A 20317-nucleotide genomic window follows, 5' to 3' on the forward strand; every position below is an offset into this window, starting at 1 on the left:
TCTGTTGGAAGAAAGAAAGAAGGAAGGAAGGAAGGAAGGAAGGAAGGAAGGAAGGAAGGAAGGAAGGAAGGAAGGAAAGAAATTGTGTTTCCCCCATGTTCTGTATCAAGATGCAAAGCCCTGCCATCCATATAAGACAGTGAACGGCATAGGCGTCCTTTGCCCAAACAGTCAGTGCATCTTGAGGTGAAAGAATGTGCTGCTAGGAAATAGGACAGACATCTGGGACTGTTTTCAAGAGGGCAAGGGATACTGGATCACTAAAGAAGCTTAGTGCTCTCTTAATTAACACATGGAGGGCTAAGGCACAACACAGGACCGAGTATTTAGGGGGTGCAGGTGAGTGTGGAATATGGGAAGAACCCCAGTTCTATAGCATAGACGAGCAATGACATTTTATGCACTTCTTTATTTTATTGTTAAAGTAAGTAAAGATACATAAGAATGAGAGTAATCATACCACACTCTAGAAGAGACCCACTAGGAGATACAAGGGAGAAATGGATCAGAAGTTATAGGCCTAAGAAAGATGTTTAGAGGCATAGAGTTGATGGATGAGGGGGCAAATAAATATTGTATCCCTTATCTGTTGGACAGCACTGGAAGTAAAGTGTTTTCTCTGTAATTAAGCATTGGTAAATGGGAAAAAATAAATAACAAAGGACCTTGGATGCTATTTTTTAAAATTCCATAGGACAAGGACATGAGGACATCATTCTCTAGATGTACAGAATTGTTGCAAAAAGAGAACTTTAAAAAATTAGTTGGTATTGTGAGTAGAAAACAGAAATATGGCATATGTATGCACAAACACACACACACACACACACACACACGTGCAAACTCAACTGGAAAGAAAAAAGAAATATTTAGCCTAAGCACTGTAGGTGTTTCTGTATATTAAATGAAAACAATTGGGCAGAAGTAATAAAGATATCTGAAGAAACTAATCCCTGCTGAAACATTGTAGTAAGTAGAAAAAGTAATAAAAAGATGTGGGCATATTTAGTGTAACAAATTGTAATAGGCAGTTAGACAGGCATGAGCAGAGTAGGAACGATAGGCCAGGTGCAGAGGGTCACCAGGGCTGAGATTCCCGAGCACATAGCAACAGGCAAAACTATAATCCCTTGCAAGACCCCTCCCTTAAGCACTGACCACTGGAGATGGCATCCGGGCCTCAGCTGGGCTTCAGCTCCAAGCCTAGAGAAGCAGGAGCAACACCATGGCTGACATCAGGACCAGCTTCAATGACTAGTGATCCCCTGCCCTGGTACTGACCAATCGGTGGAGTTCATAACCCCAAGAGACACACCTGGAAAGCTGATGAATATTCTATTGATATCCTCCCCTGAGACCCCCAGATAAAAGCCCTTAGATGGAGGACTCAGTGTGGCTCTTTCTATGGAGCACACCTGTGCCTCCCCCACCTTCGCCAAGGCATTTTCTTCGCCTCTCTCTTCCTCCCCAGCTCCAAGGGTCTTTCTTTCCTCTCTGACTTGTTTCCTGAGCCCATTTCTTCTATGGCTCACTTCTATCTCTGTGACCTTCTAAATAAATTTTTTTCTTACAGTTTGAGTCTTAGCTCTGAAATCTTTCTTATGCAGAACTCAAGTACGAAAGTGGCTGAACTGAAGTTTAACACCTGATGCTGTTTCAGTGCCAACAGAGGGTAGATAAAATTAATAAAAACATGTGGGTATATTTACTATAATATTTAAATTATATGATTAGGTTTTTATTTTATTTTTATTTATTTTTTAATTGGGGAGAAATGTTACAAAGAAATAAAAATATGGTCCTGCTGTTGTGGATCACTGGTTGAGTATCAACCCATGTACCAAGAAGTCACCGTTCAATGCCCAGTCAGGACATGTGCCCAGGTTGTGGGCCAAATTCCCCATGGGGGGCATGCAGGAGGCAGCCAACAGATGTTCTCTCTCATCGATGTTTCTATCTCTCTCCCTCTCCATTCCTCTCTCTCTAAAATCAATAAAGGGAAAAAAAATATGTTTGGTCTCAGACTTATCCTTAAAACATTAAATACCCAAAGAGACTGTGAGACAGTTTCAATTAAATTTTGGAGAAAAAGGAAAAGCCTCAGAAATGTATATCTAGTTTAGTTTACATTCATACTTGAATGTCTTAGAGAAATAATTGTAATATATGCAAGAGCTCAGCAAATATACCATAGATGAATACTTTTCATAAATATGCTTGATGAAATAGACCAATAAAATAAGACCTCAATCAAAATTAAAAAGAAAAAGAAATGGAAAAATTATACAGTGAAAGCAATGATGAGTTTTAAAAAGAGAATAAAAAAGAGAAATGTTAAATGTAAAAGTAGTTGAAAAATATTCCAAATAATTAATGAAGAGGAATAAAAATAATTCTGCAGTTAAAATATTGACAAACTAGAATCACAAAATATATCATTAAAGACAATGAGGTTGAGTTAGATTAGGGGAATCTAGGAATGTTAAACTTCTCATCTTAGAGGGGGGGGAAAAGAAATTTTAAATTCTGGATTTAATTATTGGAGTATTTTTCAAAGTTGAAAGTATTTACCAATAGAATAAATAATAAAATATCTTTCAAATGAAAAAAGAAAAATATTGTCTATATACAAAAAAAGAAAGAAAGAAACTGAATAAAAAGAGTAACTAGTTAAAAACCACTGAAAGACATAAACCAAATATTTTAGTATTACAATTTTATATTTTAATTTTTTTCTCCAATTTTTATTAATTAATTTTGTTAAAGATGTTTCTTCCTCCCAGACCCCCTCCCCACCCAAAAAAAATCCTAGCATTGTTGTCTATAATTTTATATTGTAAAAGCAGGATAGAAACATTACATTTAAGCATGATTATAAAACAGTTGAAGAAAATTCTCTAAAATGATAACTGGGTCTCTCTAGTTTCTTAAGTTAGTGGCAATTTTCCTTTCTTTTTAATATTTATTTTCTAAGTTTTATAAAAGTACTCTATTTTATAGTAAAAATCATCAATATAGCTATGGCAAAATAGTGAAAGAGGAATACTGGCTTCCTATAATGTCACAGGGAGAAGAAAAGAAAAAGCAGATGGGAAGAGATATAATGATTTTATATAAAGAAATAAAAACTAGAGATAAATTACCACTTGGATAAGGGTAGTGATTTCTGAAATTATAAGCCAGAGAAGCTAAACACAATTGAATTTCAGGTAAAATAAAAGAGAAATGCCATCTTCACAATCAGCGAGTCACCTAAACCAGTGTGTGAGGACATGTGAGTGTGTGTGCCTTGTTGTGTGTTTATACACATTTCCACAACCACACTACTGACTTACAGACTTCGGGATGGAAGTCACTCCAGTCTGAATGTTATCCAGTCATTTCCTTCCTACCTAACGTTGACATCGTTCATTGAGAAATGTATCTCATCAGTCCAGTCATTCTACCCTTTGACTCCATATATATATTTTTAAGTATCTTCATAAACAGCCATATATTTCAAGCTCTTAAGTTTTATTCTCAACTATATTTTACAGTTTATTAGTTGTGTAAAAAATAATTTCTAATTTATAAATGTTTATATTCTGAATAAGATGCATATGGCTTCATCGTGGACATTCTATTTTGAAAGGCTGAAAGACATATTATTGGCTTGCCAAGCCACTACAGCATAAATAAGCAGGAAATCACGTTGCATCAGGAGGCTCATAATTTATGTATTAAAACTGCAAAAGAAACTACAGATGAAAAATTATCTTGGAGTGAACAGACGACTAAAGTATCAGGATTGCATTGCTTAAGTTCACCAATATCTTACACACCACATGCAGGGCTGAATATCCATTGGAGAGAATAAACACATTTTAAGCATAGAATTTATCAAACAGGCCATCTTTAGTATCAATTTTTCTTTTGATTTTAGATGACTTTAGATACAAAAAAGAAAGAAAGATGGGATTCACTAGAAACTGCTTCTCAGAATAAATTGCAGTCACTCATGTATATTATCTACTTGAAAAAGTTAAACCAGAGAACTCATTTTATTTATTTCTCTCTCTCTTCTTTTCTTTAGACTAGATGCATGCATGGTATGGAATCAAGTGTGTATTCCTGAACCTTTTGGATATGATGACATCAAAACTCAGTGTTTTTCTGAATAAAACTGCTTTTGTATAGCTTTAGTTATCTTTATCTTTTTCTGGATGTGTTAATGTTCTGGAAATGTTAAGTTAGCAGTTGATTTGGCAGCTGAACTGCCAAGTGAAACATGAGTCACTTTGGGCTCTTCTTGTTATTGTTCTAACATTCAAAATATGTGAAAATATTTTTTTGTGAGCTATATTACCTGGTGGTCATCTTCACAAAGATGTCCTTGACTCTTTTTTCCCACAAGTTACAATTTAAGGCTTCTTGTTTAAATACTGACTGTACTCTACATTGATTTTAAATATGTCATCTGACATTGAGAAAGTCACCCTTAAATAAACTGACAAAATTTAGAATGGGGTACAAAGTAAAGAAAGCTGCTTTCAAAACGTGTTTAGCTTTGTTTTTCTCAACTCTGCCGGATTCTTAGTCTTTTACATTTTAATCTTTTAAGAAATAGTTGAATCTGTAAATGGTGTTATAATGTACTTTTAGAGAGAAGTACGATTTTATATCCCAAGTATCTGTATGAAGATATGGAGATGACAGAGGATAAAGAAAAATTAGCAAAATATGTGTTTCTATTTTATCACAAATACTATTATTCCCTGTTAGGGATTTGGAAATTATGGGTATTTTGGATACTATATTAGTTCATTATAATAGCCGTAACTTACATTGAATATTGAACATCTTTATATCTGAATCATTATAAAAATGGAAAGTAATATTCCTAGAAGAAAACTAAAAGCTTAAATTTCAACCTCAAGGACCAACAAAACAAGCATGTATACTGTAGACTCAAACATAAAACATTATTATGACATGAAATGGTCACGAATAAAACACAATTATATAAATGAAAAGGGCCCAATTTACATAAAACTGTATCCGTTTCTAAATGAAACATTTTCCTGTAGTAATAATTGTTTTTTATTATATAGGCACTTCACTATTATCAAATTCCCATATAACTTATGCATCATCAGCATCAAAGAATTAAAATTAAACCTTGGAATGTCGTGAGTTTGATGATGGGGGAGGGGAAAGCTCTTTTTTGACTCAGCTGCTCCAGCTGATTGGCATTTAACAGTGTAAGATGGTACCCAATCCTAGATCAGCAGTTCTTAGCAGCATCAATTTGCTCTCAAGAAGACATTTGACAATGTCTATGGATAGTTTTGGTTGTCGCAACTCTGGGTGGTGCTAGCAGTAACTAATGGATAGAGGCAAGGGATCCTGGTAAGTATTCTACCCTCTAAAGGACAACAAATAATTACCTACCTGGTTAATAATGTTAAAAGATTGATGAGCCCTCCTTTGAATGAAAAGGCATTTGGTAAGGAGGAGAGTTTACAAGGAAACATTCATTTTTAGAAAATATGTCCCTCGAAGCTTAAAGGAATATTTTATTGAGTATTTTGGTGATGGCATTTATACAGGATGGTCACTATGGAGAATTATGTACCTGAATTTCTAGCATTTATATAAGTTTTTGAAAAAGAACTTGGAAATAGAAAGAGCCAGAGCAATAGAAATAAATTAAGTAGTTGAAAAACATCTTTATCTTATAAAGACTAAATGCAAAGCAACCGAGAAAAGAGACCATGGACTCTGATGTGGACTTAAATGAACCAACCTGAGGTGGTGAAGGTAGAAAGAAGGACCATAAAAATGTAAATAGGTCCTGGGGTTAAAAGCGCATCCTGAGATTTCCTAACTGTGGCCTTGACCAGTTCCCTAGTGAGAATAACATTGATACCAGACTCTGAGTCTTGTTGTTGTTGTTGTATATATATACAATTTGCTAGATATATATGCTAATGTTACTTGTATCGAGGTTCTTTCCAATGTGTAGTCTCTGTTTCTTTCAAATAATAATTTCAGTCATAGTCATCAAACTCTTATGTAAAAAGACCCCTTCAGATATCATAACCCAGTGATAGTACCAGTAAATCAGACCTTTGTGTGCATCTCAAGTCTGAGACTCCAAGTAGGTATACCAATACTATCCACTTACAAATCACTGTCTAAACAACATCTAATGGAATCTGGGTGGTCCATAAAGTGCACTTTTGAGAATGGAAAGGGGCACAAAGAGCTGTGGCTTATTTCAACATAGTTGTCATCGACTGTGTATATAACCTGTCTTTCTTTTTATCACCGCATGGAGTCCATGATGAGCAATGTAAGGCAGGGGAAGAGAACAAAGTAAGGAAATGTTTCTGATTTCAAGAAGAGAAAAAATGCCTTCTCTATTGTGCTTTTAAAAATGATGTAATAACATTAATCCTACCCCAGAGAAGCTGTTTTAAGAATGTAACAAGAATTACGTCTCATGTTTACTAAAACAGTTTTCTAGGGCCGGCGTGGCTCAGTTGTCTGAGTGTCATTTCATGCACCAGGAGGTCATGGGTTCAAGTCCCTGTCAGGGCACATGCCTGGTTTGCTGCCTCGGTTCCCAGTGGGGGGCGTGCAGGATGCAGCTGATGGATGTTTCTCTCTCTCTTTCTCCCTCTCCCTTCCTCTCTCCTAAATCAATAAAAACATATTTAAAAAAATAGTTTGTTAGGAATATTAACCTCCATAAAGATAGGAATTGTCTTATTTTTAAAAACTACCCAACACAAGTACTTAAATATGTAGAATTTCATTTAAATAAGTCAGTCAACAATTTTTTATAAAGTATTTAACACTTCATTGTAGAAACATAGGCAAAATGACTATTATAACCCAAATGAAAAATACTGTTCAATTTAAAAAATGTACTTAAACAAGAACCTGAAAAAGTTTATGATATGCATAACATTGTTCAAGCAAAATTGCACTAGTATTACATAAATCAATAGTTTATAAAGGCCTCAATATGGCAAAGTTTAGAAATAGGTAGTATGCATGCACAATAGTACAACAAAAAGTCTCTTTATAAAACAGCAGTTTTTGTTTAATGCTTGTACAAAGGGATAAAGAGCAACCACAAACATATTTCATCTGTTAGGTTAATACATTATGACAGCTAAAAGTCAGTCATGTCTATCAGAGGAACAAAAAGCCCTCCATACCTTGTGAATAAATTTTTTGTGCCTTTAAAGATATTTGTATAAAAATGCTATCCTTTTTTTTTTTATACAACTTAAATAAATCGTACTTGTTTCAATTAAAAATTGAAAACAAACAAGCAAATGGGGTCCATGTGTTTTACATAACAAAAAGAATCCAGAGTACCAGGGTAACTGGTCAGCATTTACACTCTCCACCTTCGATTATGGGCAGATAATTGTTCTACAACTGGGGAAGTACTTTAAGAATATATTTTTGAAAGGGAAAATAATGAACTAGTCATATTGTATGTTGAAAATATTTACCAATTACTATGCCATAATGGATGTTTTGCTTCTTCTTTCTGACCTAGTGAAGAAAATGCATTCACATAATTGAAATTCTGTCATCAATTTGTGTGCTTATATAGTATTCTTTAGTGTTCTGTGTGGTAAGGGGTTGGGTTAATCTTCCACAAAACGCGCATGATTGGGAAGAAACTTTGAAGACGTGAGTATCCAAAGCCCTGTTGTGCTCTAGGCTGGCTATTTACTTCAGGACTGAGGGAGAAAAAAAGGTCTCATTCCATAGCAATGTGGTTTTTCCACCTTTGGCTATATTTTTGCTATGTTCTACCACCTAAATATAACTATTGTTTGCAGGGTGTATAATGTTTAATATATCACATACAGTTCACTAAATTTTGGAAAATGTAGTCATATGTGTTCATGCAAATTATTCATTTTATATATTTTTAAAGACTTTCCTCAAAATTCTCACCTATTAATCTAAGGCTAATTTTAAAGCAGGAGATGTTGAACTTGTGAGGTTATATATTTTCAGCAGTCTGAATCAATCTTCATTGGTGCAAAGAAGAGAGTTGACCATTCAGTCGTTCTTTCGCCAATTTAAACATAAAAGTAAAATAACACTATAAGTACAGCGTTCAGACTGTATAATGAAAAAGTGCGGAGATTTTCTTTGTTGAATAGTAGAACCAAAAAAGTTCATATAAAATAGATTGCTCATATTCACACTACAAAGGAATATGTTGTTTTTAATTTTAACAAATTCAAAGGGGTGTCATATCAGCAGCATTGTTGTAAATTCTACTGTAGTGCAGTTCTTTTTCGTAAAAATACCATACAAATGGTCAATCAATAGTCATCAGCAAAAATTAAAACTCAGAAAACAATTAACCAGGGAAAAGATAAAGAAAGAGGTAATGCTGATGCCAAAACAAGTATAATACTGTTGGAACATACAAAAGTAATCCTTATATTTTATACATTTTTACAGTATATAAAAGGGATCACTGATTATGCCACTGTCTCTCTTATTCCAATTTCTATTTTCTTTGGAAGCAGTTCTTTCCTTTCATCAACACTTCCTAAGGAGTTTCGACAGTTCTGCCCATCCATGTATAATTTTGCATATACTGGATTGGAGTAATTTGTTGGCTGAAGGAGAAAAAAATAAATACATACAATTTTATTATAAGTTTTCATCACATTGATTATTTTCTAGCACATCTATGGTTTAATGCTAAAACATTTATATGCAACACGTTTGATAGACTAAATAGTAATGGTTCAAATGTAATTTAAATTGTGTTCAGAGGCTTTAGTTGACTTTAGCATAGTATTAGAAAAAACCATAATGAAACGAATGTGCTATTTCCAGTCTATACGTTTTTCTTCCTTATTGTTATTGCAGTGTCAGGAAAAATGTGTTTACAAAAAGTCATCCAGTTGATCAGAGTTTGTAATTCTTCAATGTGAAGTTAAAAGCAAGAAAACAACAACAACAACAACAACAACAAAAATACACTGGTGGGGTTGATTTTAAAATAAAGACAATATTTTTGCTTCGAATAATTTCTGTGTACTTATCACTGGACATATTTTGGGATCCTTCCAAAGAATTGTGGAGTACCCAGTCATCTAAGGTTGCTTAGAGATTTACAGCATTTTGAAGTAGAATTACACATGCAGAAATGATCTCTTTCATTTGAAAAAAATATATACAAGTGTTCATTATTTTACTAATTGCAACTTAACCCAAGATTTCATTGCTTAGTTTTTGTTATTGGTTCTTTTGTCTTTCCAAAAGAAGAACATTCTTAGTCACAACACAGAAACATTATAATTTGAAGCATGCAATTGAGACAATCATGATAAAATGATAATGAAAAACAGTTGATGGGAAACTTGACACCCTTATTTTATCTTCTAATATGAACCATGTAACTTTACAAAGAGTACTTTTCTCTAGAAGCTAGTCACTTAATTAAAAAAAATTAAAAATGGTTTCATTAGACCATTTCTAATTTCTCAATATGAGACTTCATTTGTAGTATATTTTTATTTAACTGGATATCCAATTTGTATATATTATATAAAGTATCTTAATAGGAAATATATTTAAAAAACAAATTTAAGTTTAAATTAATTCAGTTTAAGTTTCTGGCCAGAGATTTCTAAGAATAGTAAAGAGTCATGTTTATTGTTAAAGTGCTATAACATGTTCAAACTCAGCAGAAGAAATATTTCTACTTGATAGCTTGCCTGAAATGATAACATCTTACATGTAATCTTTCGCAGGCAGGATTAATAGCGTACATTCCAATTTTAATGCTGTTTCCAAATCTCTTGTTAATTGAAAGCTCAATTAGGGGCAAGCCCCTACCTAAATCTAGCAATCATCTGACTGTGAGGGGTTCTGTGATGGAATGGATATGAAATAATGATTTTTCTTCTCTCACCCCAGCAGTTAGTGGTCCTTTCAAATCAGAGTTTAGGTAGATGGGCGGCGCTGTATGTGGGAGCTTGAAAGCACTGGACACGCCCCCTATATACCTGGCCTGTAGCAAACAGAGAATTTTAGTTTCTGGTCTAATGTGGAACTCTTTTAATTGACATAAACTCCTGTTAAATCATAAAATAACATAGAAAATACTCTTTAGTCCAGGGGCACGAACAATGTGTTCTTAGTAGCTTTAACAACTTAACAACTATTGATATGAAATATTTGCTTCATAGGTTGACATTTCTATTATGTTCAGGTTAATTTAACTATCCTCCACAAGAAAATCTTATCTCTGCTAACAGCATTGAGAAAAACACACCAGACTCCCCGACTTTATGTTTGGTCACTTGGAAAATTTCTAACAGTAGCCTATTCTGGACACTCAAACATCTGACAGCTTTTAATTAAAGATTCATCACTGGTCTATACTTTTATGGGGAAAATTCTAAATTTAATATACCATAGAACAAACGTCTGTATTTTGGAAATCTGACTCTCTAGACTAAAACAGATTAACTAGTCATTAAATTGGCTCACTAAGTTTGTATGCAAGGGTATTGATTTTAGATTTTTTGAGGGCTAAGGGGCGGAATTAGCCAATCTGGTACACTCATATTCATAATATTTATCTGTGACCCACAAGGAAAACAATTTGATGAAAATTTGGATAGGAAAATTTTAATGAATGTACATATTTAAAAATCTTAACTAATGAATGATCACAAAATGTGGGACAAGATCAAGGGTCTCAGGAAAACATTTTAAACATAACATTAGGTCAATACTGCCTTTTTATTCCCCCTGACAAAGGTCTCATTTGGAAGATAATTAAAACAATCTATGTAAGGATTGAGATGAATTTAGGGATAAAACCAGTGAATATTAATTTCCCTTTTTTGAACTCTTCAAACTATTCTGTGATTGCCTCCATAGACAGAATCTTTTAAAATTAACTTTATAAACAATTTCATTTCTTTTGATTATAAGTATTCTTGCAGTAGAAATCTTATTCATTTTAAAACAATAAAAATGACTGTTCTACAAAAACCTTTCTGTGTAATGAAACATAAATATTTGGTCCCATCAGAATAGATCAAACCACTGTAACAGTGAACATGCTATGAAAAACATTTCGTTAAGGTTGCTTCAGTGTGACTCTCTGCTTTTCAAAATTGCTTCTACTCATTAGGACTGCCTGTGTTATCTGAAGTTACTTCTTAGGCAACAATTCAGATTTACATTTCAACCATCTAGTCACATTTAATATAATTTTGGTCAGTCAGCAAATCGGTAAATACATATTTATTGAGTGTTATGTGCTACGAACAATAAAAATATATTTGAGCGGCACTAGGCCATAGTTTTATCTTCCTGGAGTAAATGTGGAAACATTTTTAAGTGGAGTACTAAAAACTAGTCCTTTTAAGTGTCCGAAATTGGCTTCATTCTATCATGAGAAATAAATATGAAGGGGAAAATAAGAAGTCTCCTTCTTAAAAATGTGTGCTTTAATATGTCCTCATTGGTTCATGTTACACTTACAGGTACAGTAGTTTGTGTGTATGTGCATGTGCATTTTTTTACATTATTGACAGTATTACAGATGTCTCCCATTTTCCCCTTTACCCACCTCCACCTAGCCCCTTCCCTCCCCAGGCCTTCCCCACACTACTGTCTGTGTCCATGGGTTATACATATATACATACATGTTCTTTGGCTAATTTCTTCCCATCCCCCTCCCAACCTCCCCCTCTGAGATCTGTCAGTCTGTCCCATGCATCCATGCCTCTGGAGCTATTTTGTTCATCAGTTTATTTTGTTCATTAGATTCCACATATAAGTGAAATGTGATATGTGTCCCCTAACTGGCTTATTTAGTTTAGCATAATAATCTCCAGGTCCATCCATGCTATCGCAAAGTGTAAGAGATCCTTCTTTTTTACCACCGCATAGTTGTGTAAATGTTGTGTTCCACTGTGTACATGTACCATTGCTTTTTTATCCATTCATCTACTGATGGGAACTTGGGCTGTTTCCAGAGCTTAGCTATTGTAAATAATGCTGCTATGAATATAGGGGTGCATATATTTATTCTGATTCGTGTTTCAGGATTCTTAGAATATATTCACAGCAGTGAGATTGCTGGGGCCCAACTGTATTTTTATTCCTAAGAAAAACTCAAAGAATAAGAAAAGTCTACTATTTAAGAAGTCTTTCTCTTTCATAGGTATATGATCAAATATCAATGTGCTCAGTATATACACTCTTTAAATTTCAAGTAGAAAACAGTGAAACAGATTATAAATATTTATTTTATGAACAATTTCAAATGTAGGAGTTGATTATTGAATTCATAATTAATACTAATTATAAAATAATTTATAATTATGAAAATAACTATAATATCCTCTGATAGTGAAAAGAACATATCCATGCGATAATGATTTCTTTTTATAGAAATGAATGCCTAATCATCAGGTTCAGCCTTAGAAGTCTTACTATGGGTTCACAGCTAGATTACATATATGGGACCGAATTCAACTTCTTTGAAAGCAGCTGTTGCTGTGAGTGCAAAACCATTTGGACATAGATTGGGCACAGTGATTATTTGTAACATAAAGGTATACTTCGGACATAGTACTTTAATATGTCAGAAAATAAATATATAATCAATAAATTAATAAATAAGCTAAAACATAACCATAGTATCAAACCGATGCTCTTAATTCATAGTAAAATATTCTGTAATTATTATACAAAATATTCAGATAACACAATGAAGTGAATCTTCGCAAGTTTATCTAGATATTGTATCAGTCATTTCTCTTAAAAGGTGCTAATGTGAGCATACGGTAATAAGATCTAACAGAAACTTCTTTAAAAAGCTATAGCCTTTTAGGCTATATGTATTAATGACCTATCTCAAAGCAATAGTAACTATATTACCACACTAGAACAATATTTTTCCAAAATGATTTGATTACAAAGAAATCCATAAGCCCAGCTTAATTGACTCCTCAGTGAAACACCATTGGAAATAATGTCTTTATTTTTAAAATAAAGTACTATAATCTTTTCTTATTAAAATATTTCAGATAGTAGTTGTACACTAGGCTGAATATTTAGTTGTTCTGGTATCTTGACACATTTGAATAAAAGATATTATTTTAAGTCAATTATATATGTTTATAAATTCAGTGCATAAATAAATATATATCTTCCAAAACATGTTGTATTAACTTCATACTTCAGGTGAGTGCAGTCCATAATTTTATTTTTTATCTAGAATAGACAGTAACATTCAATACATCCTAAAGTTTTTTTACTATGACTTCAGGGAAAAGAAATGCTGATGAAATTCAGAACCATATTGCAGAGATATGACTCAAGAATGTTGGTGGTCATTGCCCATCATTTTACCTTTGTTGGATCTATCATAAACCCAGGATCTGAAAGCCCTCCATCATTGTGATCATGATCCACCTCGTACATGCTGTACGATGGGTTGCCAATTTCCACACTGATTCCTCCATTGATGATAGGTTGTCTTCTAATAGTTTTTGTCCTAGAAGATGTGAACAATATTTAATATGAGTTTAAATATCAGTCATGTTATATGAAACTATCACATTTGTAGATTTATTGATTTGTTTTAATATAACTAATAGTAAGTTTATAAATAAAAGGCATTCAAAAACAAGTCACAGAGGAGCAAAAATATCTTAATACGATATTATTTTCCAAATTATTTAGATTATTATTTTTTTATTAGCTTGAACAATAAAAAATGCCCTTGGAACATATTCCTCCTAAATACCTAATTCCACATTAATTAAAACTGACTATTTAATTACCTGTTTTTTAAAACTCGATTTTTCCTCTTTTTAAATGAAAACCTTCCCTAAAAAAACTTTGAAATAGATTATTTTCAACCCCCAAGTCACATGGCTAAAATTCTCTTTTACATAATTCAAAAACTGACTCACACACTTTTGGTTTTGGATGATAACCAGACAACCACTCCTTTTGGAGATATATATATATATATATATATATATATATTCATATAAAGTGAAATAATGAAATTTCCAATAATATATGAAATAAGCAAATGCACAATTTGTTAGTGAAATGCACAATTTCTGATATATATAATACATATTCTGTATCATTGCATTTATATTACCTATCTTACACATTAATATAATAAGGTCCCTTTCAGAGACTGTTTCAAGGAAAAACTAACACATATGTAAAATCTACTAACATTTTAATTAATATTTCCCCTTGTAGTTTTGTTAGAATATATGAATGGAGACATTTCATCAATATTACATGGAGGAAGGATTATCTGAATTATAATCACTCAAAATGGAATAGAAGGAAGAAATGGTTTGAGAACAGAATTTTAGTTAAAATAACTCTGTTTTAAGAAATTTAAAACAATATCTATGTTTCTGTAACTATTGGTGTAATGTATTTATTAACGGCCAGTCTGGAACTTTGAATCTCACCTTCTTTTTCTTTTACAAAGCACTAATCCAATCACTAAGGTGGTGATCAAAGTCACCAAGAGGACAAGAGGCACAATGATGGCAATGCTTCCTGAAAAAGAAAGAAATGAACAGACAAATGCATAAATAAAATGAAGACTGATATAATTCAACACTTCATTACACCAAATCATTTGACTATTGATATAATAAAAGTAATGCTTCAGCCAAATATCTGCCATTCCTAATTTAGAAGTACATCACCGAAACATCACTCTCCTATTACATGCTTGGTCTGCTGGACGTGCTTCTTCAGAGATAGTTCACTCATTTACGGCAGTTGAATGCCTTGAGGTGAGAAATGCTGACTGTTTGTCAGCCTGAGTCTGATTCTCTCTCTCTCTCTCTCTCTCTCTCTCTCTCTCTCTCACACACACACACACACACACACACACACACACACACACACACACACATTTACTTGCAATGTTGTAAGTACATGCTGGTAACTCCTTGTAAATCAACTGTGACTGAGCACTCATCCACACAATCTCACTGGCCATATTCCTCCTTTAGTGTTGTTCCTCTAGCTATAAATACTCCAGGAGTGCACGTGACAAGTTAGATGGCAGCCTGGCAAAACAAAAGGGACATCCGTGTTGAATTTATATGGACATAGACCTAAATATCAGTTTCTCAATTTCTGTGACATGAGACCTTAAATACGTAATTTAAAATTTGAGGGTGGACACGTTGAATATTATTTAGCCTTTGAAATATTAAATGGTACGTAAAAGTATTTTTAAATATATTAAATAAGTAAATTTTTAAAACGGAAAAAATGTTGTTTTTGAGGCTCATGCTCTTCATTAACGAAACAGAGAGAAGAAGAGCTACCATACAGGGCTGTTAGCTTAATGCAACAAAATAGGGGTGCAAAGGGGATTCTATTCTTCAAGTCCCAGTTCCAGAATAGTTTCAATGAAACATATCTGGGGGATTTGGCTTATGCCCCTCTTTTTTTTTTATGTACTTACAAGAATATTTTTAAGTTGCATCACCTATGCTTAAAATGGAATAAAAGATCTATGAAATAGATCTTTAAAAGTTGTCAGAGAAACTTAGTATTGTTTTTATGTATCTGAGCACAGGGGAGAAGCAAAACTGAGAACCTCTGCCCTCTATTTCTAGGTTAGCAATGAAAGCAATCAATTTTTTCTTTTTTACCAAGAAGGAGTCAATACTTCATGATACTATGATCCACAAGAGGGTACACCTGGGGTTATATGTCATTAATGCGGGGAAAAAAAACAAATGCAAGTGTTGCTGATAACAGGAGAGTATTTAGTAGCTTTATCAAGTACCTAATGTTAACTGTTTCAACAGACAAATACCTAGTGCCCATGAGACAAAGGCTCTGTTTATTTGGAATAAGCATCTGGTTGATTCGGTCAAGTCAGCCTAATCACTGGTTAAACTAAGAAAAAAAACAACACAAAAGCTAATTGACATTTAATGTGAGAATCTTGAATGGTTCAGGAATAAAACCTTTAAGAAGTATTAAATATTTGCAAGTACATGTGCAAGCAAAAATACTGTGGCAGAAATGAATGGTAATACTAAAGCAACTGCGTTGGGACTTTAAAATAGGAATACAGATGAGTTTTAATAGCCATAGACAGAAAGTATCTGTGTGACATGGTCCATAATGGAGATTGTTTACCAAAATAACAAAAGGCTTCATTAAGAAAATGTTATGTATAACATAATATTTCCATTTGAAACTTCAAAAATAACTTGTCTAAAATAACCAAATAACTCTCTTCCATGCAAAACAAACAAAGAAATATGGCTTGCATTCTTTAGAAGTTTATAAAATGCAAAACAATTTAGTGAGTTTGATATCATATGGTTTTGGGAAAGTAAACTTGGTTTTGGGAAAGTGAACTTCATTTGAATGTGTAACATTAGTAATTAGTAAACGTAGAAAATCTGGCACATTGGATAGCAATTAACATTTGTTCACAAATTTTAAATATCAGTGAACAGCTGGCTTCTTCATAAACAATGACTTTTAACTGATTGATCATGACTTTATAAATATCCTTACTTCATTACTCATCTTTTTTGTTCTGCTAAAATTTGTAATTAATTAAACATCATTTGCTTTAAGGTATATAAAGTTACTTCCCCTCAGTGCAATTGAAAATTATTTAGAAAACTAAATTTTATCTGTCTACATAGGGTCTTTTATTCCTTGAAGGTAGAAATGTTGTTAATTATGCATGCAAGAAAACAAAGAGTTTTTTCTTCTTTCTCCCATCACAGATGGCAGTTCCAATCCCTTACATTATAGTACTTTATTTAAGAGCCTAGATTTCTAATAAATTTATATAACCAATCAAGGTAACTGCAATAGTGCTTAATGTAGCCAATAAATAATGCAGGATAGCAGTTTGGCAACTTATAAAACATATCAAATAGTTGATATTGATGGAAACAGTCGGCAACCACATATATTTTTGGACTCATAAATAGGTATTCATCAAAATATGTATATTTCTTAAGTAGAATATATAGCAGTAAATATCATATTGCAACATATGGCAATCACATTTCAGAATTTTTTTTAAGTACATGCTTGGTTGTTTTTTCTACAATGATTTTAAAAAGTGCATTCTATACTTAAGAGTTGAGAGGACATCTCAAAGACCTTCTCATGTGAAATAGAGCAAGTCTTTCTTGGCCATAATGTTCTGATGTTTCATCATACAATAATGTTTCAATAGAGAAGGAACCGCATTAGTACATTATGTTGTTGAAACACCTGCAATGAGAGAGGTAGCGGCAGCATAGCAGCTGGGAAAATAAACTCTGGAACCAGGCTACCCCTGGTCAAAGCTCGGATGACGAACATGTCCTTGAGAAGAGTATTTATCTTTGTCTCAGTTTACACACATATAAAACGAGTGTCATCGTTAACACCTACCTCATAGTCCTGTACATAGGATTATGTCTATTACATACGGGTGCTACACACAGGTTCATTAATTCATTAAAAATATATATTGCTCAAGCACTCTGTGTCTGACTCTCTTTTACACTTTTCACAATATATTGTAGAAATCCATTTATTTATAATTTTAGTGTGTAAACTGTTTCTCTCTCTGTTTTGCAGATAGCACAGCTCCTAGGCTACCATAGACACTGCACATTCAACTCTTATTTAGCAAATACATTTTAAATGTTGCTATGGCCCACACACTCAGCATGTACTTTACTTTGTACTGGGGACCAAATGTCCCTGCTCTCACATTGGTTGATGTATATTAGAAGATGACAAAGAAATGGGCTTATTTAACATGATGTGACAAGCGCTTCCCTGGGGAAAGCATGCATCGCTCTGGGAACACAAGGGCATCCAGCTGTTTCTGGGACGGAGGACTGGTGTGTTTCTGTGACCTGAGCGTGAGTCCTCTTTAGTCTCCGGAAAGGGAATGCAGATCAAGGGGAGGAGGAAATATTGAATTAATAAAGGAAGAGAAATGCGAAGGCCTGGAGGAGAAAGATTATAGAACAAGTGTGGCTGAAGTGCAGAAGAGACAGTGGAAGAAGACGCAGCCATAAGGACAGCAAAGGGGCTGCCTGAAGGGCTGTGTGAGCCGTGCCGATGTGCTGCATTGTGCGATTTTGAAAATAAGGGCGAGGTTGAAGAAAATTTAGGAACTAATATCTACTGGATATATTGTTTGACTTGAGAGAGAAGAAACATTAACATTTTTTTTCTTTATTGATTTTAGAGAGAGAGAAAGAAACATCAATTGGCTGCCTCCTGCATGGACCCCACTGAGGATTTGGTCCACAACCTGGGCATGTGCCCTGACCGGGAATCAAACCAGCACCTCTTGGTGCATGGGTCGATGCTCAACTGCTTAGCCACACTGGCCAGGCGAGAGAAGAAGCATTAAGAGCAACATTTAAGTGCTGTTTGAGTAACCAGATAGATTTTTTTTGCTATCTGTATACATAGGAAGACAAAACAAGGTGCACGAAATTGGATGGTTGAGTGGAAGAAGGTGATGAGATCATTTGGGATATGTTGAGTCTGAAATTCCTGTGGAAAATAGGTATAGACAGATGATATAGATTATATATAGACACACAAACACACACACACACACATGCATACTCATGCACATATACAGCAATGTGCAGTAGGGGATGTCTCAAATTTAGGAAAGAAAGCAGGACTGAGGATAGTAATTTAGGGGTAATAAGCACAGAGTTGATAACTGAGTTAGGAATTACTGATTAGTGGTAAGTCAAGAGTGAGTTAACCAGAAGGAGAGAGAAAAAGCATCTCACTAAGAAGACATTGCTGTCCTGGCAGGTTTGGCTCAGTGGTGAGAGTGTCGGCCTGCGGTCCAGAGAGACCTGGGTTTGGTTCCCGCTAAGGGCACGTACCTTGGTTGCAGTTTGTCCCCGGCCCTGGTTGGGTCATGTGGGTGGCAGCCACTCGATGTGTCCCTTTCACGTTGATGTTTCTCTCTCTCTCCCTCTCACTCTATCTCCACTCTATCTGAACAAAATATCGAAAAATGTCCTCAGGTGAGGATAAAAAAAAAGAAGATATTGCTGCTTCAAGAGAGGTAGGAGGGAAAGCAGAAGAGTTGAGTTATGGAGGTCAGAAGAGAACCTTTGTTTATTGGTCAAATTTATTGTAGAAAGTGTAAATGTAAGTGATACCATTAAACTCACCCCTTTTGACATGTGTTGTATATTCCCTTAAGTTTATGTTTACATATATGTATAAATGTGAGTAAATATATTTTTATGATTATGATGCTTTTTCCATAAGCGCTTTAATAAATTGTAATGTTTGAATTATAGAGAAGTTCTTCTTTTGGCTACATATATACTAAAAAAAAAAAAAAAAAAAAATTATGAAGAAAATCTCACGTTCCAAACTTGGTAAAGGCGATCCTCCCAGTGACCTTCAAGAGGCTGCCCATCATCTTGCTCCTGTATATTCTGCTTCATATTGTACCACTGTCCCTCTTGTCCCCTTGGCAGCCCTCCATCAGTACCCGGAATGTGTTTCTCCCCTGGTCCAGGGCTTTTGAACCCACTATTCCATTTGCTCGAACACCCCGACCCTCTCTTCCTCATTGTCATCTTCCAAGTCTCAGCTTAAGTATCATCACCTCTGAGAAATGACTCCTGACCCTGCTTCACTTCTCCCTTGCCACCCTCTGTCTTGGCCTCTTTGAGGCTGGCTTCCCCCAGTCAATCAAAACTCACAATTATTTCATAAATGTGCATGTTCACTTATTTGTTTCCTTCTGTGTTTTATGGCTGTTTACCCTCCAGAATAGATCCTCAGTTTCATGAGAAGAGGCACTGTCTCTTACTCACTGACCTACCTCGGAATCTAGTATAGCATTTGGCTTGATAAATATTTGCTTTGGAAGAATTAGGACAAAAGCATTATTTGGTTGCATATTTTGGTTCTCTCTCTCTATTTCTATTTTATTATTCCTTGGTATAATATCATTTCTTTTCTATTTTAAAACATGATGGCATAAAAGAGACAAGGCCAGCCTGGCCGGAGTGGCTCAGTGGGTTGAGCGTTGTCCCATGGACTGGGAGGCCCCGGATCTATTCTGGTCAGGGCACATGCCCAACTTTTGGGCTCGATCCCCAGTAGGGTGCGTGCAGGAGACAACTGATCAATGTTTCTCTCTTACGTAGATGTTTCTATCTCTCTCTCCTTTACTCTCTCTCTAAAAAAATCAATAAAAAACATATTTAAAAAGAACGAGAGGACAAAG

The 20317-nt window shown here is 34.3% G+C and overlaps 1 protein-coding gene across 1 annotated transcript in view; it reads right to left on the reverse strand.

Annotated features, from left to right (window-relative positions):
- Nucleotides 1–6784: 6784 nt before the first annotated feature.
- LRP1B (LDL receptor related protein 1B) overlaps nucleotides 6785–20317 on the reverse strand; it is a 1816022-nt gene continuing 1802489 nt past the window's right edge. The window contains exons 88-91 of the mRNA XM_036254023.1: nucleotides 14508–14598; nucleotides 13414–13558; nucleotides 9950–10048; nucleotides 6785–8645 (exon numbers count right to left, since the gene is read on the reverse strand). Coding sequence (XP_036109916.1) covers nucleotides 8505–8645; nucleotides 9950–10048; nucleotides 13414–13558; nucleotides 14508–14598 — 476 coding nt within the window. The 3' untranslated portion in view covers nucleotides 6785–8504. The remainder of the gene's footprint in view (nucleotides 8646–9949; nucleotides 10049–13413; nucleotides 13559–14507; nucleotides 14599–20317) is intronic.

This window comes from Molossus molossus, unplaced genomic scaffold, assembly GCF_014108415.1.
Source record: "Molossus molossus isolate mMolMol1 unplaced genomic scaffold, mMolMol1.p scaffold_m16_p_11, whole genome shotgun sequence".
In the NCBI taxonomy this organism is placed as follows: Eukaryota; Metazoa; Chordata; class Mammalia; order Chiroptera; family Molossidae; genus Molossus; species Molossus molossus.